Source organism: Dendrobates tinctorius, unplaced genomic scaffold, assembly GCF_039654945.1.
Source record: "Dendrobates tinctorius isolate UK_male_01 unplaced genomic scaffold, ASM3965494v1 ptg000063l, whole genome shotgun sequence".
Lineage (NCBI taxonomy): Eukaryota > Metazoa > Chordata > Amphibia > Anura > Dendrobatidae > Dendrobates > Dendrobates tinctorius.
The window spans coordinates 23,002,501-23,026,983 of NW_027361731.1; the positions used below are offsets into that span (position 1 = coordinate 23,002,501).

Consider the following 24,483-nt stretch of genomic DNA (forward strand, 5'->3'; position numbering starts at 1 on the left):
AAAACAAATAAAAACTAAAAAATGTTCAAAAATGAAAACATAAAACTAAAACAATTACAATAAAAAATAAATGAAAATACAATAATATATCACACACACAAATATGAAAATATTAAAAAGTAAAACAAAAATGATAAAAATATATCTAAAAATGAAAACAAGTAAAATAAAAAAGTCTATGCTTAAAATATGAAATAGTAAAAAAAACTAATGTAATAAAAAAAAATCTAAAAAAGGAACACAAGTAAAAACAAAAAATGTGTCCAAAAATGAAAACAATATATAAAAATATATAAACAATATATAAAAAGAAAAAAAAAAAAAAAAGGGGAAAAAAAAAAGGGAAAAAAAAAATATATATCATACATTTTAGAGAAGCAATTAAAAGGAAAAAATGGAATAAAAGAATTAGAAAATATTCCTCGAAAAACAATGCTAAAAAGTCATCATGGTTTTAGGAGCAGAAAGACGCATTAATTTTGTAAAAAGTTCTCCATTTTGTAAATTGCTTTACATTTAAGGTTTTAGCGCCATCAGAATACTTGCAATGATTTTTCGAGTGAAAAGTACGACCCTTAGAGAACCATTAGGAGTCGTAGATTCGCTGCTGTTGAAAATTCACCTTTATTTTCGGCCAGAGGGAAAAAAAAAACAAATAAAAAAAACACAATTTTAGGGTGTGTGCACACATTGAGGATTCTGCTGCGGATCCGCCGCGCATTTGGTCCTGCGGATCCGCAGCAGTTTCTGCTGCGGTGTACAGTACCATTAAAAGCAATGGAAAATGAAAACCGCAGTGCCCACGGTGCGGAATTTTCCGCGCGGATTTGCTGCGGTTTCAAAACCGCAGCATGTCAATTATTTGTGCGTATTCCGCAGCGGTTTCGCACCTGCTCCATGACAGGTGTCAAACCGCAAGGGAAAACCGCAGGCTAATCCGCAGGTCTTTTGACCTGCGGATTTAGACAAATCCACGCGGAAAATTCCGCAGCAGAATCCGCAACGTGTGCACACACCCTTAGTATGATCCAAATACCGCCCCCTACTGAAAGATATTAATAGGGCAGATTTAATGGCAGGTCCGCCCTGAAAGCTCCGTGACTTGCAGAGTTGTCAATCACCCTCCGGTTATATGAGTATTACCCTCCCCTTGCTAAGCCAGTTTGCCTGGACGCCCAGTCAGGTACGTGGATCAGGACACTCATAGTGAAATCACTGGGAGACAGAAGCTTGCCTAGATACAGGAAGACATTTTTTTTTTTCTAAGTTTCCTAATTTCTTAACTTTTCCTACTTTGCAGATACAGAACTTTGCTCCGAGGCTGAACGGACGACTCTGAACCAAGAGGTGAAAAGCAGCAGAAGAAGTTCTTCTCCAAGGAGGTTTTGGTGATCAACCAAGAGGCTTTAAGATGTCCATTATGAAGGAGCGTAAGCCCAAGAAGCCTCATTACATCCCGAGACCTCCAGGAAAGCCGTTCAAGTACAAGTGTTTCCAGTGTCCGTTCACCTGCAACGAGAAATCTCATCTCTTCAACCACATGAAGTATGGGCTTTGCAAAAACTCCATCACTCTAGTGACCGAGCAAGACAGAGCGGTCAAGAGCCCAAAGTTGAATGGCATGGAGACCAAACAGCCATCACCCGAGGGTTTAGTGAAGCCCACGCCTGTTGTGGCCAATGGACAACTCAACATCACCAGAGATGATCTCAAAGACAATCTGGATGCCACAAATAAGGACGCCAAAGCACACGTTGAAAAGCTGATCAACCACAAAGACGTGACTGTACCCTCACCAACTGGGCATAGCCCAGTTTCAAAGCCAATCGCTATTGAAGGAGTTTTAAGACCTTCGGCCTTTATGCCGGTTGGCACAGAGAGAAGCCACCTACCTGAAATCATACCACCGGTAGGCCCAGTCAAAGGAGTCCATAGTGAGGGGTCTGCTTTCCAAAGGTTAATATCGACCCCATGGAAAACTGCAGAACTGGTTCCACCGGAGCTTGGTCCTAAGCCAGCCATCCCACATTACATGAGACCAATGATACCAGAATATAAGTATTACGAGACTGGGGTGCCGGCTGTCCTCCCGTACATGTATGAAAGCTCAAGGATATCCATGTTCAGTTCCACAGACCACAGACTCTTCCGTCCTTACCCCATTCAATCTTCAGGGCTCTCCATGCCGAATCCGATGAATCCGATAAATCCATCAATTGATTACAGACTGATGCATCAGTTCCAGCAGAGTTCGCCCATGCCGTACGGCTTCTACCGGCCAGCCGAACACTCCTTTTTACCATATGGCCTCAAGTTATCTCATGGCTTGACCAAAGCCCCCATGGCACCAAGCACGGACAACACATCTTTCCTCTACCCAACCTCCAGCCCACCACTTTTCTACTCCTCAGAACCATCTCAAAAACAAGTAGAATGTCAAAAAGAAGTTCTTCTCGGCCAAGACAAGCATAAACATGAAGGTGAGGGCCTGAAGATGAGTCCGCGGGCCGCCAGTGCAGCTACTGGCTCTCCTGGTAGACCGAGCCCGACCAACTTCACTCAGAACAGTCAAGGCTTTGAAGGAATCTTCGACCTGTCCAGCAAATCTACCTCTACGTTAGGAAAGTGGGACACTGTGGGGCAAAATCCAACAGCTTTCAAGCCGGTGAAGAAGAGCACAGACTCCCAAACTTCGCTAAGTCGAGGAGAGTCTCCATGGTAAGTTGCCTCGAAATTGGTTGATCTCATTGATTTTTCACAGTATCCACCTTGACCTTGATTTCTCACAATAACTCATATCAATGTAGATGCAGAAGAGTTTATCCATTTTAAGTCTGAGCAACAAAACGTAGATATGTTAATCTTCAAATTAGTTGGTCAATTTTGAGGATATCTGTGGAGACCTTCCACCTTGTCCTCTACATCTTATGTAAATCACTGTCAAAGTACAGGGTTGGCCTTTTATATGAATAAACCTAAATTAAAATGGGAATGGTTGGTGATATCAACTTCCTGTTTGTGGCACATTAGTATATGGAAGGAAGGAAAACTTTTCAAAATGGGTGGTGACCATGGCTGCCATTTTGAAGTCGGCCATTTTGGATTGAATCTTTATAAATGGCCCACCCAGGTGGATCCATATAAATGGCTCACCTTGTAGATTCAACATATATCCAAGTCAGAGTAATTAAAAACTGGCTATGAAGTTCGCCTCAAAATTAATTGGTCAATCCCCTTGATGTTGATGGCATACAACGTGTCCTCAATGTCTCATGATGATTTGTATCATTCCATCTCTTTGCTTCACTGGGTCTCATGACCAGCTCTTACCACACTCTTCCAAATCGAAGCCCGTTAAGCCAAAGTACACATAGATGAGTATCTCTGGGGTAAGTTGGGGCAATAATAGAGAAGTTGTTTGCCTCAACGTTAGTTGATCTCAATGATTTTCATGGTCTCCTCCACCTTGTCCTCGACGTCCCATGATTCACTTCTTGCTTCTCCCAACGCTCCTTACGACGTCTTCCATATCAAGAGCAAGGCAATGTAAATAGTTGAGAAGCTTTAAAAAAAAAAAAAAAAAAAAAAAAAAAAAAAAAAAAAAAGAGTACCATGTTCTTAACCTGTCCCAATTTTTTTTAATTTCAGCTCTGGCAATGAAGAAGCCATGTCCTCTGCAGATACGGATGCCGACTGTGACACATCAACGAGCGACGATGACGAGGCATTCATACCGCTTAACCTTTCAAAAAGGGTAGAGTTAGATACAGATATCGCCCCAGAACAACCGCCCACCGATGACTTCATGGAGCAAGACATGCCGCTGAACCTGTCCGTCAAAGACTTGGGCAGGAAAGACGAGGCAGAAGAGAAGTCTTCAAATCAAAGGCCACATTCGCCAAACCAAGACGCCATTGACATGGCAGATGTAAAGGCGCTGATGGACCAATGCGATGAGCAGAAGCAATCGGCAGCAGTAGCCCTTTGCCAGCTGGCGTCATACAGCCCCGTTCCAGCGGCCCGAGCAGTGGAGGACAGTTTTGAAACACAGGGGGCTAAACCAGAGCAAACACAAGTGACCTCTTTGGGCGACCAAAAGGAAGAAAGCCATGGCAAACTGAGGGGTCAAAAAAGAGGGACCTCCAAAGAGGTGGGCAAAACGGCCACTAAAAAAGCAAAAACATCTGACTGCAACAGAGTCTTCACCCTGAGGAAGAGGCAGAGGATGTCCTAGATGGCGTCCGTCTCGCTGTTCCTGAGAGCTGCTTTTCGATGACTACGGTCAGGCAATAACTGGCTAATCTGAAGTACTTGCTGACGAGCACAGACTAATGAACTGATGAAGCTAATATTTAGCGGATGTCCTCTCCCCGCCCCCGCTGCTCACCCCATCCCCCCCGCGAAGGATACGGGTCAGGACGCAATCATATTTATATATTGGTAATATTTATTTTTGTATAAAGAATAGCCGGCGCTGCTGCAGGGTGAGGGGCTGACGGCTGTACTGACGCGCGTGCGCTGTGGATACGGACGCGTCCTGGTTTTGTCTTTTTTTATGTTCTGCTTTCCACACAAAATGAAGAATAAAAAAATAAATAAAAACAATAAAGGCTTTATTTCTCAGAAATCAGTAATCTGGGTGGTCCTTACAGGCTAAAAATGGTAACAGACGAGTGGGTAGGTCTCCACTACAACGTGGGCAAACTGCTCACCTGAAATACTCTGTGCTGCAGATCTGTTAGAGATCACACTGATAGCAGCAGTGTCACACAGTGTCTTTCCATCCTCTCATTACAGCGCATTTCGAGGTCAAACTGATCCGACATGATGCCCATGGCAGGCACCGGCCTGGCACCCACAGCAAGAACCAGTCTGGTACAAGAGGCAGAGCCCAGGTCCCCCCTTCCCGTCCGGCACCAGAGGCAGAGCCTAGGTCCCCCCCTCCCGTCCGGCACCAGAGGCAGAGCCCCGGTCCCCACTCCAATCCGGCACCAGAGGCAGAGCCCAGGTCCCCCCCCCCAATACGGCACCAGAGGCAGAGCCCAGGTCCCCCCCCCCCCAGTCCGGCACCAGAGGCAGAGCCCAGGTCCCCCCCCCCAGTCCGGCACCAGAGGCAGAGCCCAGGTCCCCCCCCCCAGTCCGGCACCAGAGGCAGAGCCCAGGTCCCCCCCCCCCCAGTCCGGCACCAGAGGCAGAGCCCAGGTCCCCCCCCCCCAGTCCGGCACCAGAGGAAGAGCCCAGGTCCCCCCCCCCCCCAGTCCGGCACCAGAGGTAGAGCCCAGGTCCCCCCCCCAGTCCAGCACCAGAGGTAGAGCCCAGGTCCCCCCCCCAGTCCGGCACCAGAGGCAGAGCCCAGGTCCCCCCCCCAGTCCGGCACCAGAGCCCAGGTCCCCCCCCCCAGTCCGGCACCAGAGGCAGAGCCCAGGTCCCCCCCCCCCAGTCCGGCACCAGAGGCAGAGCCCAGGTCCCCCCCCCCCCCCAGTCCGGCACCGGAGGCAGAGCCCAGGTCCCCCCACCCCCCCAGTCCGGCACCAGAGGCAGAGCCCAGGCCGCCCCCCATCCGGCAGCAGAAACAGAGCCCAGGCCCCCTTCACCCCCGGCATCAGATTCAGAGCCCAAGCCGGTCACACATAGTTAACAAGTCACAGTGATACCATAACATGGATTTACATAGGACTGCCAGTGAGCGTCATTCAAACTGTACAGTGACAATCTGTTGCTTTGCGGCTGCAGAGGAGGAAGGAGGGAAAGCGACAAGGAGACAGGTGTCTGCAGGGCGTGGAGCCCACTGAGACCTCGATGCCGGCTGACAATAGTGGTGGCGACGGCCCATCCTGACATCCACCCACAACGTTCACCTCTTCTGCTATTAGGCCCGAGGCAAGAGAAAGTGAGCGCCGGAACCGATGGCTGGAGGCGACGGAGGAATGTGACTGCAGACAATGGTACAGAAAACACAGTGACGACACCTCATCCACAGATGGTCACCTTGACTGTGCGAGCGCCCGGCCATCGCGTAGGTGATGTGTATCCCACGGGGCTGGGCACAAGTCTATACTTGCAGGCCCTGCGGCTAAAGGTGTCCTGGACGGGACAGTGGGTAAACATGGCACGGGCCCAAGCTTACACAATGCAAATCAGGTCCTCGTGCTGGACCTAAATGCAGAGACTATTGGCTGAAGCATGGAAAGGGTTAACCAGCCCAGATTAGAGCGGCCTCCCACCTAGGGCGTCGCGGAGAGACATTGGAAGTACATTATTATGGTAGGTGACTGCGTGCCGTTTCATCTTCTCATACAGGAGGGGACAGTAATGGCGGGAGACAGTAATGGGGGGTGGGACTAATGAGGAAGGGACAGTAATGGGGGCAGCATTTACCGTCAGAGAGGCGAGAGGGAAGCAGCAGTCCTCTCCGGCCAAGCTCCGCCAGGGCAAGGCAGCCCCCGTGCCAGGCGTTATTGGTCTCCTGGAAACTGCAAAGACAAGGAACAGCAAAGAAATAGTCAGATTCCACCAATCACCTGGCAGGAGGACAGAGATGTATGCGGGGGCACTGAGGGTCATGAGGGTCACACCTGCCCAGAATGATATAACAAAATGATCATTTAATACAGGATGGGAAGAATAAGAGCATCACAGAGTATTACAGGAGAGAAGTGTGAGGGGGCAGTGACACATGTGAGAAGAAGACACATCCCTGCAGGGGTCTCGAGGAACCATTCCTATGGAACTTTGGTATCTCAGGACCTACAAAGGTATCATCCCTATTTCTAAGAAGTTCTGAGGGGTTCATCCCTGTGAGGGTCTGAAGGAATGTACAGGACGTCATCTCATGGTCTGGACAGTATATATAATGGTTCGTGTACCCAGGACAGGAGGGGACGTGCTTAGAGAGCGCACAAGTCAGCACTGGCCTCCAGGTGCATGGGGATCCTCTATGGAAATCCTGCCAAGTAACCATCCTACAAATCTCCGGCCAGCATCAGATAGGACCCGACAGTTACCCTGCACACTGATGAGCCTTACCGACAACACATTCCAGACACAAGATAAAGCCTATCCTCCAACGTCGTGGACCCCAAAACCCCCTGAGGACGCTCTGTGTAGACAGGTGGATATTGTCTTGCAATTACCTGAAACAGTCGAGCACAGAGCCCACAACGTCATCGGCCAGGTCTCTGGGCAGCCGGCCCGTCAGCCGTCCGATCCTGGGAAAGGAAAACAGACGATGGGTTAAGCGGGGCGAGGGCCGGAGCAGGCGCGGGGCGAGGGCCGGAGCAGGCGCGGGGCGAGGGCCGGTGCAGGCGCGGGGCGAGGGCCGGAGCAGGCGAGGGCCGGTGCAGGCGCGGGGCGAGGGCCGGTGCAGGCGCGGGGCGAGGGCCGGTGCAGGCGAGGAACAATCTGGAGATTTGGCTGCAGACTGACAAGGAAGTAAAGGAGCAAACAAAGCTCCTGCCCCGAGGGCTTAGCAAATTTCACTACAATGATATTTACTCTACCAACTGTGAGACCTGTAACGGGGGAAGGCAAAAAAAAAAAAAAAAAAAAAAAAAAAAAAAAGACTTCAGTGCCCAGTGGGCCCACGTACCCTTTCGCCGCAGACCATCGCACAATGGTGTCTTTGTCCTTCAGCCCCACCAGTAACTGCTCTGTAAGGAGACCAAAAGTGAGAAATTAATATAGAAGACATATTTAGGGACCGGGCTCTGCTCTGTTCCGCTTTCTAAAATTGGTATATGTAAAAAAAAACAAAAAAAAAAACCTCATAGTCGAGGGGCGCTGTTGCATTGAAGTCTATGGATAAGATCAGCTGCTGCTATATAGTGATGAAAAGCGGTACTGCAGCCTTGGACCCCCCAAAAAAATGTAAGTCGGCCCGTACCTACTACATTCTCGATCTCCTCCGGGATGTCGTACTCCTCCTCGTCCGGGGAGGAAGTTGTGGAGGGATTCTGGATGCTGGTCGAGGCTTGAAGCAAATTGGCAGCCAGAGATCTGGATCCGCGCTGATACCTGGGGAGAGGCCGAGAGACAAGACGTCATTTACGGCGTTCATTGTGCGGCAAAAACTTCCCGGCGATTGTCAAAAAAATTCTGTGTCGCCAACTTTCAGAGACCGGCGTCTTTTATTTTACAGTGGGTGGAACCGTGTGGGGTAGGGTAGAGTAATAGTGATGGTCTCCTATAAGGCCCAGCCACGGATGGACTAAGATCGTGTCCATCAGGGGCATTCAGCAGCCATTGGCTCCCCGCAATGTGCCGCGGGGAGTAGGGTGAAGTGCAAGGGCGGCCAGTGCATTTTAATGTCAAACTCCGGTCACTGCCATTGCAGGGTCGCCGATAGCCCCAAATCCTTCAACTTATGGCCCAACTTCTGTAGGACACCAGTACTCCAACCCCCAACGTGGTCTCCTGGACCTGAGCTGGGGGAGCGCTATTCCATGTGAGCTCGTGGTGGGACCCCATTATCTAGCAGCGGTATCTAGTCAAGATTTATGGCCGCCCTAATTTCTCAGGGGTTCACAAAGCTGAGACACAAGGAGCCATTCCTACTTAGCCTTCTCCTTCATCTCCAGCACACAGCCCCCCAAATCTCAGCTTCCAGCCCCTTATTAACCAATCAGTGTTAAAAGCCCAGAAGTCATGGGTTTAAATGGTAGTGAAGATGACGACGGCTCCTCCGCCTGCCTATCAGCGTGGGAGATCAGATGGAGGGTCGGTAAGGATGAGGACCCTGCCGGATTTCTGTAGCCAGTGGCTGCTATGTTCTGCATAGTAAAGGGTAGGCACAATGCAGCCTCTGCGGGAACCATAGACATCAATGATGGGAGTGTTAGACTTGGATGAGACATATGTGCTGCCAGAGGGGCAGTAAAAGCCAAGCTGTTTCCCATGTGTCAGCAGCGCTGTCGGGAAGCTGCCCGACCTGTTCGGCAGCCTCGCTCCATTAGCATTACAGAGGAGCTGTCATTAATGACTTTTGGGATTTTTGCCCTCTGCCTGTGGAGACTCCCGTGAATCCCTCTACTCTGTGGGTTTTCTTACCTCCTGTAGGCATGATGGTAGAGAAGAGTGTGGCGCACAGGACTCCCCCTAACCCCACATACCTCCAGTTGGCCACTTTTGGTTTGAGAAATGTGAGTCCCAGGCGCTGAACCAGCTTGACTCCCAGCTTGCGGAGCACGGTCTGGTTGCTGTCGCTGAGCTTGCAGTTATCCAGGGCGTTCAGCACGGTGGAGGCTGCGGCAGAGATAATGGAGGTAGTAGTACATGTTACCAAAGCAAGCATTAAAGGGAAAGTTGCCAGACAATCCCCAATTAAAGTTTTCATAAGTGATAACTTGCAAGGCGGGACCACCCCATTAATCACAACTTGAAGGGGTTTCTCACCTTCTCATAATAACAATGTTTGTACTAAATTATAAAAACATGGCTTCTTTTTCCATAAACAGCACTTTTATGTTAGTGTGTAAACGTTCATTCATTGAATTAGGTACCGCCATGGGTATCTAATGCACCCACTAAACTTTCAAAGCCAATTATATATAACAGCAAACAAAAGAAAAACAAGGCTGATTTTTTTTCCCTCAAAACACCACCACCCTTTCCCCCAAAACAGCACCATGTCTTTTGCAGGTTGGCACCAGTCACTTAAATTGAGAAGAGCTGCAAAACCCCAAAACACCACAATGACATGTGGGGAGCTGTTCCTTAAAAAAGCTGCAATGTTTTGCATTCTTTCAGCTTCATGTTATTGGCGTTGGCAGTTTAGTGGGTGCATTCAGTATCCATGGATACCTAATTTAATTTGCAACTGCTCCTTAAGAAATAAGCTAAGTGAACCAAGCAGACATATTACCAAAGATATATAACTGAATGACAACCTCTCTAGGTGTCACAGCAGCCATATTGCTAATCACCAGGCTTCCACAGAACCAGAAAAAAAAGAAAAAAAAAAAAAAGACAGTATTGAGTGGAGCCTGAAACAGTTAACCACAATAACTTTTCTGAATTGCACTTTCAGCAATTGTCTAGACACAGCATTATAAAAAACATGGTTGCCTTTCTCCAAAAGCAGTGCCACCCCTGTCTACAGGTTCAGTATAGTACTGCAGCTCTGTAACACTTACATAAAGAGTCAGAGCTGTAATACCAGGCACAACCTGTAGACAGGGGTGGTGGGGTTTTTGTAAGAAGGGAGCCATGTTTTTAAAATACTGAACAACCTCGATCTTTAGGCCAGTGTCTCACCATAGGGTAAACAGTCTTCTCTTTTGCCATGCTTGAAAAGCTGGGCCTGCAGTGAAAAAGGAAGGACATATATATTAAAATATGAACTATACATCCCAACCAGCCCTACATATTGCTACTCTGATTTCAGTCCCCTAGAGTTGTTTGGAAGAGCTAAGATCTGACCTACTTGCTGGCTGTTTCCAGTAAGATGGCAGAATGATTAAGCATAGCCCATTTCATTATTTGCATACCAAAGATGGGCCGGTTGCGCGGAACTGGGAAGAGCTGACCTAATTTGCTCTATAGAAGCGTAATTAAAACACAGGCTGGCAGGGCGCCCACGCAGAGATGACTTCTCGGGTGTTAATGAAATGCATTCCACTCCGTGGACAAATAAAAAAAAAAAACCTCCGCTCTCGGCGAGCAATCCTGGTAACGAGACGCATTCCGGAACCGATTGCGGCAAAAAATGTATCTGAAGTCGCATTCCAATTCCATGAACTAATGGAAATTTACTAAATTTGTGCACAGATAAAGCAAAATTACTACCTCTTAAAAAGGGGAAAAATAGCTACTTTCATAAATTAGAAAAAGCAAAAAAGTGTGCTCATCAAAAGATGTGTGCAGTATTGCAGGTCAGCACCATCAAAGAAAAACCGAAGGAAAAGTGAGCGCTGTTTCTGGATCAGAGCAGCCATGATTTTCTAGTTCTGCTAACCCTTTTTCATAAATTTAATTGCCACCGGCAGTTTAGGGAGTGCATTAGATACCCATGGCGGTACCTAATTTAATGTACGAGCAACTACACTCCGTGACTGAAGCCTGAAGCAGGTGAGTACACACCACCTGACTATTGCCCCACTTGAAGTCATGCTCTTTGGCGAACGTATAATATTCCTATAGCCCTGCATTATAAAAAAAAAAAAAAAAAAAAAAAAAAAAAAAAAAAAAAAAAAAGAGCTAAAACCAGAAAATTTTAGTAAACACAGGCTATATTTGGGACAATTAGACATAATTAGAGATCCCCACCCCTGTTATTTACTTAAAAGCACAGTAACTGCCTTGACTAATGTCATTTGCCTTGCATACGATCTGAAAACCACCCCCTGTAAATAGATTCCCTGTCATACTCCACCTGAAAATGTCCTCATTTACAAGACTCCATTATCTTTCAAAATTTTATTCCAGAGGGAAAGAGTTTTTGGAGAGTCACATGTAATAGACAAATATTTCACACCATGCACAGTGTGTGACAAACACAACCCCTGGCAGAGTGCCCTGAACGCCGTGCCAAGTTTCAATAGCTGGTAGTGCCCTGGGGCAAAGCACCTGCGTAGCTTAGACCCCAATGATACAGGTGTCTCTTAAGAAAGGGGGTGTGGGAGAAAAAAAAACACTTTCATCACCCTGGGATTAGCAGAAGCGTTGCCCTTTCTCTTATTAAAGAACATTTACAGTGTCTACAGTGGAAGAGGCCATTTTAGATTTCAAACTTAGGGGCACTAGTACGAACATAAACATATCCAGAGAAACTCTGCTTAAGAGAAAAAGTTACATTCCACCCACTAAAAAAGTAGTCAGTGCAGACAATGTCAGGCAATTCCCACAAACACTTAAAACCTTGAAGAAAACCTTCCTAGAAGAGCAGCTTCTGTTATATCTAGAGACTGCTCAACTGCATATTAATGTCTATGGACGGAAAAAGGCAAGTCAAAAAATCTGCTCTAGGTGGAATACGAAGGGGGCAAATACTTTTCTCTATGTTGTGTATTTGGCACCTGAGAACCAATGAATATTTCAATAACTTAGCATCTATTGGCGTTGACCTTTTAGTGGGTGGGGTTGGTACCCATGGCGGTTCCCTGTAAAGTCTCAGCTCATGTTATGATCCCCATATAAATCTTTAACCTCAGGTGTACAGTGTCACCCTACCTAGTGCAAGCTGCCACTACGGTGGTACAACAAACTAATTGGTTGAGGTGGGGAAATCATGGAATGAAAAAATGGAATTGGCATGGTTGAAAACTCAAGGGTTGTCTCGTCAGAGAAAAAATAAACACAAGCTTATTGATGGAACCCAAAGAAAATCCTCTCCAAATAAATTGCCGTCCATCAGGGAGTATAAAGAACATTGTGATCCAGTTTAGCAGTGGTTAGATAACACAGTAATGAGGACCGCACCTCAGCTTCCTCCACACCTCAGCCTCGGACTTATGGGGCCACAGGGAGGACATCCCAAAGCTCGGTATACTAGGCAGTGCTTGAAACATGCCTGTGAGGAATGCATGCCATGACATAGGGCTGTATTACAGCATCAGCAACCAGTGCCACTTATCAGGTGACTTAAAAACCATTGGTCTGACAACCCGGCCATTAACTCCAAGAGGAACGCTCACGTAATCGGCCGCCAATTATGTAAAATATGTATTATCCTTAACTACAGGTCTCATGTTAAACATACAAACATGCACATTATCTCCACATGTCTACCATACATAGAAAAGGGACCAGCTCTGCAGCTGAATAGTGAGTGCAGCTCCTGAGCATAATACAAGATAAGTAATGTATGTACACACTGACTGCACCAGTAGAATAGTGAATGCAGTTCTGGAGTATAATACAGGATTTAACTCAGGATCAGTAATGTAATGTATGTACACAGTGACTGCACCAGCAGAATAGTGAGTGCAGCTCTGGAGTATAATACAGGATGTAACTCAGGATCAGTAATGTATGTACCAAGTGACTGCACCAGTAGAATAGTGAATGCAGCTCTGGGGTATAATACAGGATGTAACTCAGGATCAGTAATGTAATGTATGTACACAGTGACTGCACCAGGAGAATAGTGAGTGCAGCTCTGGAGTATAATACAGGATGTAACTCAGAATCAGTAATGTAATGTATGTACACACTGACTGCACCAGTAGAATAGTGAATGCAGCTCTGGAGTATAATACAGGATGTAACTCAGGATCCGTAATATAATGTATGTACACAGTGACTGCACCAGCAGAATAGTGAGTGCAGCTCTGGGGTATAATACAGGATGTAACTCAGGATCAGTAATGCAATGTATGTACATAGTGACTGCACCAGCAGAATAGTGAGTGCAGCTCTGGAGTATAATACAGGATGTAACTCAGGATCAGTAATGTAATGTATGTACACAGTGACTGCACCAGCAGAATAGTGAGTGCAGCTCTGGAGTATAATACAGGATGTAACTCAGGATCAGTAATGTAATGTATGTACACAGTGACTGCACCAGCAGAATAGTGAGTGCAGCTCTGGAGTATAATACAGGAGGTAACTCAGGATCAGTAATGTATGTACACAGTGACTGCACCAGCAGAATAGTGAGTGCAGCTCTGGAGTATAATACAGGAGGTAACTCAGGATCAGTAATGTAATGTATGTACACAGTGACTGCACCAGCAGAATAGTGAGTGCAGCTATGGAATATAAGGCAGAAGAGTAACAATCCCTCATGCAGTGTAGCAGTCTGTGTTGTGCAATGTACTCATCAGAAATTATTTCTACAGAAAATAAGTTCTTGTCCTAGAAACAAAACTAAACCCCGGGGGTCACATACTTTCCATCTGGCCTCCACACCCCGGTCAGCTATGATGAGACCTCAGGCAACAATCTGTGCGTTTTGCAGCCTCTAGGTCCTAGGACCTGGCTGTGCTGGTGTCACCTGTTTCTGCCGCCCGGAGCCTCGTCCAGGTACACTGCTATTATCCGACATGGGGCGGGAAAGAACAAAACTCAGAAAAATATCAACGTCTGTTCACGGGAAACACCTGACGGCACTTCACGCCGCAGCGTATGAATGAGGCCTTGTCACCAACAGCGGCACAGGTGACGGCCGCTGTCGATACGGGTCATTGGAGATCGGCTGTTAACCGTTTACATGCTGCAGTAAAAACACAAATATATAAAAAGAATCATTTTGTAAAAATTATTTAACATGTATCAAAAGAGAAAAAAGACCCAGCACCCGAAAGGGGGTCCTGCTCCTCTCCCCGGTATGTAGGCCAGTGAGCACCCGAAAGGGGGTCCTGCTCCTCTCCCCGGTATGTAGGCCAGTGAGCACCCGACAGGGGGTCCTGCTCCTCTCCCCGGCTCTTAGGCCAGTGATTGCCCGACGGGGGGGGTGGGGGGGGAAATCCTGCTCCTCTCCCCGGTAAGCAGGCCAGTGAGCACACGACAGGGGGACCTGCTCCTCTCCCCGGCTCTTAGGCTAGTGATTGCTCAACGGGGGGGCAGAGGGGAAATCCTGCTCCTCTCCCCGGTATGCAGGCCAGTGAGCACACGACAGGGGGACCTGCTCCTCTCCCCAGTATGTAGGCCAGAGAGCACATGAAAGGTGGGGATCCTGCTCCTCTCCCCGGTATGCAGGCCAGTGAGCAAACGACGGGGGGTCCTGCTCCTCTCCCCGGTATGCAGGCCAGTGAGCACACGACGGGGGGTCCTACTCCTCTCCCCGGTATGCAGGCCAGAGAGCACACGACGGGGGGTCCTGCTCCTCTCCCCGGTATGCAGGCCAGAGAGCACACGACGGGGGGTCCTGCTCCCCTCCCCGGTATGCAGGCCAGTGAGCACACGACGGGGGGTCCTGCTCCTCTCCCCGGTATGTAGGCCAGTGAGCACACGACGGGGGGTCCTGCTCCTCTCCCCGGTATGTAGGCCAGTGAGCACACGACGGGGGGTCCTGCTCCTCTCCCCGGTATGCAGGCCAGTGAGCACACGATGGGGGGTCCTGCTCCTCTCCCCGGTATGTAGGCCAGTGAGCACCCAACAGGGGGTCCTGTTCCTCTCCCCGGTATGTAGGCCAGTGATGGTGCAGCTCCTCGCACTATTATTCATGGCCCTAATTACCATGAATTGTTTTTCCAGTTCCATTGCTGGAGGCGACCAGAAGATGATGGCATCCGTGTCACGCAAGAGGCGGGTGAGACGAGGCCCGGGGCCCCAACCTACCTGACATGTAATCGCAGGGTGGTGGCCCTGGAGATTAACCTTACACCTCTGCACCCCCCGCCATTGATAAAGGGTCAATATGTAGGCACTACATCGCCCAGCAGGCTATGACGATGCTTTCAGACCCCCACAGTGGGGGAAGGGGGAGCACCTGTACAGCTGCCGCCGACAGGTGTACAGCTGCTGCACGAGTCCCAACAGGCGCAGCTGTCATGTGAGGAGACCCTGAGCGGGGTGCAATACCGGGGGTCTGAGCGGGAAAGTGAAGGACGCATCGGTTATTCTGGACACTCAGAGTTCTGGGAAAGCTGGGTGATGTGGACAATAGTGGAGGGGTGACATGTCAATCTGTGATCGACAGCGATGGGACCCCGTAGATCTTACTACAACACTCCTCTGAGTGCAGGAAGGAATACAGCCTTCTGGATTACCGGATGCCGGATTATAAGAGTGGCGGAGCGGAGTCGTAAAGCCATGGCTGCGAGGCACGGCCCGGTTTCAGTGTTACTTAAGCGGAGTATCGCTTCAGACTAATGAGCAGGTGATTGGGCGGCCAAACCCTAAAGAAGAATTATCGGATTATGGAGCGGTGACGGGACGGGAGCAGCAGGTCGCTGCATGATGCAAGACGGCGGCCGGGAGGCAAGGGGTTAATGCTGGCCAACAGGGGGTTAATGGACTGAAGAAGGGGGGGGGGGGGGGGTGACGCTCCCATATCTAAAGCCCTGAACACATTACATAAGGCTGATGGATAGCAGGAAAGTGGCGCCATCTGGAGGGAGAAAGTCATAGTGCACGAATCTATCTGTAGTTACAGCAGCGCCCTCTGGTGGAGGAACGTCAGTGCACGGATCTGTCTGTAGTTACAGCAGCGCCCTCTGGTGGAGGAACATCACTGTACAGCGCTGTCTGTAGTTACAGCAGCACCCTCTGGTGGAGGAACGTCACTACACAAATTTGTCTGTAATTACAGCAGGGCCCTCTGGTGGAGGAACGTCAGTGGACAGATCTGTCTGTAGTTACAGTAGCGCCCTCTGGTGGAGGAGCGTCAGTGCACGGATCTGTCTGTAGTTACAGAAGCGCCCTCTGGTGGAAGAGCATCAGTGCACGGATCTGTCTGTAGTTACAGCAGCGCCCTCTGGTGGAGGAACATCACTGTACAGCTCTATCTGTAGTTACAGCAGCGCCCTCTGGTGGAGGAACGTCAGTACACAGATCTGTCTGTAGTTACAGCAGCGCCCTCTGGTGGAGGAACGTCAGTGGACAGATCTGTCTGTATTTACAGTAGCGCCCTCTGGTGGAGGAACGTCAGTGCACGGATCTGTCTGTAGTTACAGAAGCGCCCTCTGGTGGAGGAGCGTCAGTGGACAGATCTGTCTGTAGTTACAGCAGCGCCCTCTGGTGGAGGAACATCACTGTACAGCTCTGTCTGTAGTTACAGCAGCGCCCTCTGGTGGAGGAACGTCACTACACAGATTTGTCTGTAATTACAGCAGGGCCCTCTGGTGGAGGAACGTCAGTGCACAGATCTGTCTGTAGTTACAGGAGCGCCCTCTGGTGGAGGAACGTCAGTGCGCAGATCTGTCTGTAGTTACAGGAGTGCCCTCTGGTGGAGGAACGTCAGTGCGCAGATCTGTCTGTAGTTACAGCAGCGCCCTCTGGTGGAGGAAGATCAGTGCACGGATCTGTCTGTAGTTACAGCAGCGCCCTCTGGTAGAGGAGCGTCAGCGCACAGATCTGTCTGTAGTTACAGCAGCGCCCTCTGGTGGAGGAGCGTCAGTGCACAGATCTGTCTGTAGTTACAGCAGCGCCCTCTGGTGGAGGAACGTCAGTGGACAGATCTGTCTGTAGTTACAGCAGCGCCCTCTGGTGGAGGAGCGTCAGCGCACAGATCTGTAGTTACAGCAGCGCCCTCTGGTGGAGGAACGTCAGTGGACGGATCTGTCTGTAGTTACAGCAGCGCCCTCTGGTGGAGGAGCGTCAGCGCACAGATCTGTCTGTAGTTACAGCAGCGCCCTCTGGTGGAGGAATGTCAGTGGACGCATGTGTCTGTAGTTACAGCAGCGCCCTCTGGTGGAGGAACGTCAGTGCTCGGATCTGTCTGTAGTTACAGCAGCGCCCTCTGGTGGAGGAACGTCAGTGGACAGATCTGTCTGTAGTTACAGTAGCGCTCTCTGGTGGAGGAACGTCAGTGCACGGATCTGTCTGTAGTTACAGAAGCGCCCTCTGGTGGAGGAGAGTCAGTGCACGGATCTGTCTGTAGTTACAGCAGCACCCTCTGGTGGAGGAACGTCACTACACAGATTTGTCTGTAATTACAGCAGGGCCCTCTGGTGGAGGAACGTCAGTGCACAGATCTGTCTGTAGTTACAGCTGCGCCCTCTGGTGGAGGAACGTCAGTGCACAGATCTGTCTGTAGTTACAGCAGCGCCCTCTGGTGGAGGAATGTCAGTGGACGCATGTGTCTGTAGTTACAGCAGCGCCCTCTGGTGGAGGAACGTCAGTGCTCGGATCTGTCTGTAGTTACAGCAGCGCCCTCTGGTGGAGGAACGTCAGTGCACAGATCTGTCTGCAGTTACAGCAGCGCCCTCTGGTGGAGGAACGTCAGTGCACAGATCTGTCTGTAGTTACAGTAGCGCCCTCTGTTGGAGGAAGGTCAGTGCACGGATGTCAGTAGTTACAGCAGCGCCCTCTGGTGGAGGAACGTCAGTGCACGGATCTGTCTGTAGTTACAGCAGCGCCCTCTGGTGGAGGAGCGTCACTGCACAGATCTGTCTGTAGTTACAGCAGCGCCCTCTGGTGGAGGAGCGTCAGTGCACAGATCTGTCTGTAGTTACAGCAGCGCCCTCTGGTGGAGGAACGTCAGCGCACAGATCTGTCTGTAGTTACAGCAGCGCCCTCTGGTGGAGGAATGTCAGTGGACGCATGTGTCTGTAGTTACAGCAGCGCCCTCTGGTGGAGGAACGTCAGTGCACAGATCTGTCTGTAGTTACAGTAGCGCCCTCTGTTGGAGGAAGGTCAGTGCACGGATGTCAGTAGTTACAGCAGCGCCCTCTGGTGGAGGAACGTCAGTGCACGGATCTGTCTGTAGTTACAGCAGCGCCCTCTGGTGGAGGAGCGTCACTGCACAGATCTGTCTGTAGTTACAGCAGCGCCCTCTGGTGGAGGAGCGTCAGTGCACAGATCTGTCTGTAGTTACAGCAGCGCCCTCTGGTGGAGGAACGTCAGTGGACAGATCTGTCTGTAGTTACAGCAGCGCCCTCTGGTGGAGGAGCGTCAGTGCACGGATCTGTCTGTAGTTACAGCAGCGCCCTCTGGTGGAGGAACGTCAGTGCACGGATCTGTCTGTAGTTACAGCAGCGTCCTCTGGTGGAGGAACGTCAGTGCCCAAATCTTTCTGTAGTTACAGCAGCGCCCTCTGGTGGAGGAGCGTCACTGCACAGATCTGTCTGTAGTTACAGCAGCGCCCTCTGGTGGAGGAGCGTCACTGCACAGATCTGTCTGTAGTTACAGCAGTGCCCTCTGGTGGAGGAGCGTCAGTGTACAGATCTGTCTGTAGTTACAGCAGCGCCCTCTGGTGGAGGAACGTCAGTGGACAAATCTGTCTGTAGTTACAGCAGCGTCCTCTGGTGGAGGAACGTCAGTGCCCAAATCTTTCTGTAGTTACAGCAGCGCCCTCTGGTGGAGGAGCGCCACTGCACAGATCTGTCTGTAGTTACAGCAGCGCCCTCTGGTGGAGGAACGTCACTACACAGATTTGTCTGTAATTACAGCAGGGCCCTCTGGTGGAGGAGCGTCAGCGCACAGATCTGTCTGTAGTTACAGCAGCGCCCTCTGGTGGAGGAGCGTCAGTGCACAGATCTGTCTGTAGTTACAGCAGCGCCCTCTGGTGGAGGAACGTCAGGGGACAGATCTGTCTGTAGTTACAGCAGCGCCCTCTGGTGGAGGAGCGTCAGCGCACGGATCTGTCTGTAGTTAAAGCAGCGCCCTCTGGTGGAGGAGCGTTAGTGCACAGATCTGTCTGTAGTTACAGCAGCGCCCTCTGGTGGAGGAACGTCAGTGGACGGATCTGTCTGTATTTACAGTAGCGCCCTCTGGTGGAGGAACGTCAGTGCACGGATCTGTCTGTAGTTACAGAAGCGCCCTCTGGTGGAGGAGCGTCAGTGGACAGATCTGTCTGTAGTTACAGCAGCGCCCTCTGGTGGAGAAACATCACTGTACAGCTCTGTCTGTAGTTACAGCAGCGCCCTCTGGTGGAGGAACGTCAGTGGACGGATCTGTCTGTAGTTACAGCAGCGCCCTCTGGTGGAGGAACGTCAGTGGACAGATCTGTCTGTAGTTACAGCAGCGCCCTCTGGTGGAGGAACGTCAGTGGACAGATCTGTCTGTAGTTACAGTAGCGCTCTCTGGTGGAGGAGCGTCAGTGCACGGATCTGTCTGTAGTTACAGAAGCGCCCTCTGGTGGAGGAAAGTCAGTGGACAGATCTGTCTGTAGTTACAGCAGCGCCCTCTGGTGGAGGAACGTCAGTGCACAGATCTGTCTGTAGTTACAGCAGCGCCCTCTGGTGGAGGAACGTCACTACACAGATTTGTCTGTAATTACAGCAGGGCCCTCTGGTGGAGGAACGTCAGTGCACAGATCTGTCTGTAGTTACAGCAGCGCCCTCTGGTGGAGGAACGTCAGTGCACAGATCTGTCTGTAGTTACAGCAGCGCCCTCTGGTGGAGGAACGTCAGTACACAGATCTGTCTGTAGTTACAGCAGCGCCCTCTGGTGGAGGAACGTCAGTGCACAGATCTGTCTGTAGTTACAGCAGCGCCCTCTGGTGGAGGAACGTCAGTGCACGGATCTGTCTGTAGTTACAGCAGCGCCATCTGGTGGAGGAACGTCAGTGCACGGATCTGTCTGTAGTTACAGCAGCGCCCTCTGGTGGAGGAACGTCAGCACAGATCTGTCTGTAGTTACAGCAGCGCCCTCTGGTGGAGGAACGTCAGTGCCCAGATCTGTCTGTAGTTACAGCAGCGCCCTCTGGTGGAGGAGTGTCACTGCACAGATCTGTCTGTAGTTACAGCAGCGCTCTCTGGTGGAGGAGCGTCAGTGCACAGATCTGTCTGTAGTTACAGTAGCGCCCTCTGGTGGAGGAGCGTCAGTGCACAGATCTGTCTGTAGTTACAGAAGCGCCCTCTGGTGGAGGAGCGTCAGTGCACGGATCTGTCTGTAGTTACAGCAGCGCCCTCTGGTGGAGGAACGTCAGTGCCCAAATCTTTCTGTAGTTACAGCAGCGCCCTCTGGTGGAGGAGCGTCAGTGCACAGATCTGTCTGTAGTTACAGCAGCGCCCTCTGGTGGAGGAGCGTCAGTGCACAGATCTGTCTGTAGTTACAGCAGCGCCCTCTGGTGGAGGAGCGTCAGTGCACAGATCTGTCTGTAGTTACAGCAGCGCCCTCTGGTGGAGGAGCGTCAGTGCACAGATCTGTCTGTAGTTACAGTAGCGCCCTCTGGTGGAGGAGCGTCAGTGCACGGATCTGTCTGTAGTTACAGCAGCGCCCTCTGGTGGAGGAGCGTCAGTGCACAGATCTGTCTGTAGTTACAGCAGCGCCCTCTGGTGGAGGAACGTCACTACACAGATTTGTCTGTAATTACAGCAGGGCCCTCTGGTGGAGGAACGTCAGCGCACAGATCTGTCTGTAGTTACAGCAGGGCCCTCTGGTGGAGGAGCGTCAGCGCACAGATCTGTCTGTAGTTACAGCAGCTCCCTCTGGTGGAGGAACGTCAGTGGACAAATCTGTCTGTAGTTACAGCAGCGTCCTCTGGTGGATGAACGTCAGTGCCCAAATCTTTCTGTAGTTACAGCAGCGCCCTCTGGTGGAGGAGCGTCACTGCACAGATCTGTCTGTAGTTACAGCAGCGCCCTCTGGTGGAGGAACGTCAGCGCACAGATCTGTCTGTAGTTACAGTAGCGCCCTCTGGTGGAGGAACGTCAGTGCACAGATCTGTCTGTAGTTACAGCTGCGCCCTCTGGTGCAGGAACGTCAGTGCCCAGATCTGTCTGTAGTTACAGCAGCGCCCTCTGGTGGAGGAACGTCAGCGCACAGATCTGTCTGTAGTTACAGCAGCGCCCTCTGGTGGAGGAACGTCAGCTCACAGATCTGTCTGTAGTTACAGCAGCGCCCTCTGGTGGAGGAGCGTCAGTGCACAGATCTGTCTGTAGTTACAGCAGCGCCCTCTGGTGGAGGAACGTCAGGGGACAGATCTGTCTGTAGTTACAGCAGCGCCCTCTGGTGGAGGAGCGTCAGCGCACGGATCTGTCTGTAGTTACAGCAGCGCCCTCTGGTGGAGGAGCGTTAGTGCACAGATCTGTCTGTAGTTACAGCAGCGCCCTCTGGTGGAGGAACGTCAGTGGACAGATCTGTCTGTAGTTACAGTAGCGCTCTCTGGTGGAGGAGCGTCAGTGCACGGATCTGTCTGTATTTACAGAAGCGCCCTCTGGTGGAGGAACGTCAGTGGACAGATCTGTCTGTAGTTACAGAAGCGCTCTCTGGTGGAGGAACGTCAGTGCACGGATCTGTCTGTAGTTACAGCAGCGCCCTCTGGTGGAGGAACGTCAGTGCACAGATCTGTCTGTAGTTACAGCAGCGCCCTCTGGTGGAGGAACGTCACTACACAGATTTGTCTGTAATTACAGCAGGGCCCTCTGGTGGAGGAACGTCAGTGCACAGATCTGTCTGTAGTTACAGCTGCGCCCTCTGGTGGAGGAACGTCAGTGCCCAAATCTGTCTGTAGTTACAGCAGCGCCCTCTGGTGGAGGAACGTCAGCGCACAGATCTGTCTGTAGTTACAGCAGCGCCCTCTGGTGGAGGAACGTCAGTGCTCGGATCTGTCTGTAGTTACAGCAGCGCCCTCTGGTGGAGGAACGTCAGTACACAGATCTGTCTGTAGTTACAGCAGCGCCCTCTGGTGGAGGAACGTCAGTGCACGGATCTGTCTGTAGTTACAGCAGCGCCCTCTGGTGGAGGAACGTCAGCACAGATCTGTCTGTAGTTACAGCAGCGCCCTCTGGTGGAGGAACGTCAGTGCCCAGATCTGTCTGTAGTTACAGCAGCGCCCTCTGGTGGAGGAACGTCACTGCACAGATCTGTCTGTAGTTACAGCAGCGCCCTCTGGTGGAGGAGCGTCAGTGCACAGATCTGTCTGTAGTTACAGCAGCGCCCTCTGGTGGAGGAACGTCAGTGGACAGATCTGTCTGTAGTTACAGTAGCGCCCTCTGGTGGAGGAGCGTCAGTGCACAGATCTGTCTGTAGTTATAGCAGCGCCCTCTGGTGGAGGAACGTCAGTGCACAGATCTGTCTGTAGTTACAGCAGCGCCCTCTGGTGGAGGAACGTCAGTGCACAGATCTGTCTGTAGTTACAGTAGCGCCCTCTGGTGGAGGAACGTCATTGCTCGGATCTGTCTGTAGTTACAGCAGCGCTCTCTGGTGGAGGAGCGTCAGTGCACAGATCTGTCTGTAGTTACAGCAGCGCCCTCTGGTGGAGGAACGTCAGTGGATAGATCTGTCTGTAGTTACAGTAGCGCCCTCTGGTGGAGGAGCGTCAGTGCACAGATCTGTCTGTAGTTACAGAAGCGCCCTCTGGTGGAGGAGCGTCAGTGCACGGATCTGTCTGTAGTTACAGCAGCGCCCTCTGGTGGAGGAACGTCAGTGCCCAAATCTTTCTGTAGTTACAGCAGCGCCCTCTGGTGGAGGAGCGTCACTGCACAGATCTGTCTGTAGTTACAGCAGCGCCCTCTGGTGGAGGAGCGTCAGTGCACAGATCTGTCTGTAGTTACAGCAGCGCCCTCTGGTGGAGGAGCGTCAGTGCACAGATCTGTCTGTAGTTACAGTAGCGCCCTCTGGTGGAGGAGCGTCAGTGCACGGATCTGTCTGTAGTTACAGCAGCGCCCTCTGGTGGAGGAGCGTCACTGCACAGATCTGTCTGTAGTTACAGCAGCGCCCTCTGGTGGAGGAACGTCACTACACAGATTTGTCTGTAATTACAGCAGGGCCCTCTGGTGGAGGAACGTCAGCGCACAGATCTGTCTGTAGTTACAGCAGGGCCCTCTGGTGGAGGAGCGTCAGCGCACAGATCTGTCTGTAGTTACAGCAGCTCCCTCTGGTGGAGGAACGTCAGTGGACAAATCTGTCTGTAGTTACAGCAGCGTCCTCTGGTGGATGAACGTCAGTGCCCAAATCTTTCTGTAGTTACAGCAGCGCCCTCTGGTGGAGGAGCGTCACTGCACAGATCTGTCTGTAGTTACAGCAGCGCCCTCTGGTGGAGGAACGTCACTACACAGATTTGTCTGTAATTACAGCAGGGCCCTCTGGTGGAGGAACGTCAGCGCACAGATCTGTCTGTAGTTACAGCAGCGCCCTCTGGTGGAGGAACGTCACTACACAGATTTGTCTGTAATTACAGCAGGGCCCTCTGGTGGAGGAACGTCAGCGCACAGATCTGTCTGTAGTTACAGTAGCGCCCTCTGGTGGAGGAACGTCAGTGCACAGATCTGTCTTTAGTTACAGCTGCGCCCTCTGGTGGAGGAACGTCAGTGCCCAGATCTGTCTGTAGTTACAGCAGCGCCCTCTGGTGGAGGAACGTCAGCGCACAGATCTGTCTGTAGTTACAGCAGCGCCCTCTGGTGGAGGAACGTCAGCTCACAGATCTGTCTGTAGTTACAGCAGCGCCCTCTGGTGGAGGAGCGTCAGTGCACAGATCTGTCTGTAGTTACAGCAGCGCCCTCTGGTGGAGGAACGTCAGGGGACAGATCTGTCTGTAGTTACAGCAGCGCCCTCTGGTGGAGGAGCGTCAGCGCACGGATCTGTCTGTAGTTACAGCAGCGCCCTCTGGTGGAGGAGCGTTAGTGCACAGATCTGTCTGTAGTTACAGCAGCGCCCTCTGGTGGAGGAACGTCAGTGGACAGATCTGTCTGTAGTTACAGTAGCGCTCTCTGGTGGAGGAGCGTCAGTGCACGGATCTGTCTGTAGTTACAGAAGCGCCCTCTGGTGGAGGAACGTCAGTGGACAGATCTGTCTGTAGTTACAGAAGCGCTCTCTGGTGGAGGAACGTCAGTGCACGGATCTGTCTGTAGTTACAGCAGCGCCCTCTGGTGGAGGAACGTCAGTGCACAGATCTGTCTGTAGTTACAGCAGCGCCCTCTGGTGGAGGAACGTCACTACACAGATTTGTCTGTAATTACAGCAGGGCCCTCTGGTGGAGGAACGTCAGTGCACAGA

The 24,483-nt window shown here is 51.0% G+C and overlaps 2 protein-coding genes across 3 annotated transcripts in view; one reads left to right on the forward strand and one right to left on the reverse strand.

The window, feature by feature from the left end:
• The window catches only part of ZNF750 (zinc finger protein 750), an 8,387-nt gene extending 3,760 nt beyond the window's left edge, over window positions 1–4,627 (forward strand). For both annotated transcript variants that reach the window (XM_073579664.1, XM_073579665.1), the window contains exons 2-3: window positions 1,301–2,718; window positions 3,649–4,627. In XM_073579664.1, the coding sequence (XP_073435765.1) occupies window positions 1,412–2,718; window positions 3,649–4,234 (1,893 nt within the window). In that variant the 5' untranslated portion in view covers window positions 1,301–1,411 and the 3' untranslated portion in view covers window positions 4,235–4,627. The remainder of the gene's footprint in view (window positions 1–1,300; window positions 2,719–3,648) is intronic.
• TBCD (tubulin folding cofactor D) overlaps window positions 1–24,483 on the reverse strand; it is a 148,234-nt gene that overhangs the window by 98,745 nt on the left and 25,006 nt on the right. The window contains exons 9-14 of the mRNA XM_073579958.1: window positions 10,252–10,297; window positions 9,108–9,240; window positions 7,883–8,013; window positions 7,589–7,649; window positions 7,134–7,208; window positions 6,379–6,473 (exon numbers count right to left, since the gene is read on the reverse strand). Of these exons, the coding sequence (XP_073436059.1) occupies window positions 6,379–6,473; window positions 7,134–7,208; window positions 7,589–7,649; window positions 7,883–8,013; window positions 9,108–9,240; window positions 10,252–10,297 (541 nt within the window). The remainder of the gene's footprint in view (window positions 1–6,378; window positions 6,474–7,133; window positions 7,209–7,588; window positions 7,650–7,882; window positions 8,014–9,107; window positions 9,241–10,251; window positions 10,298–24,483) is intronic.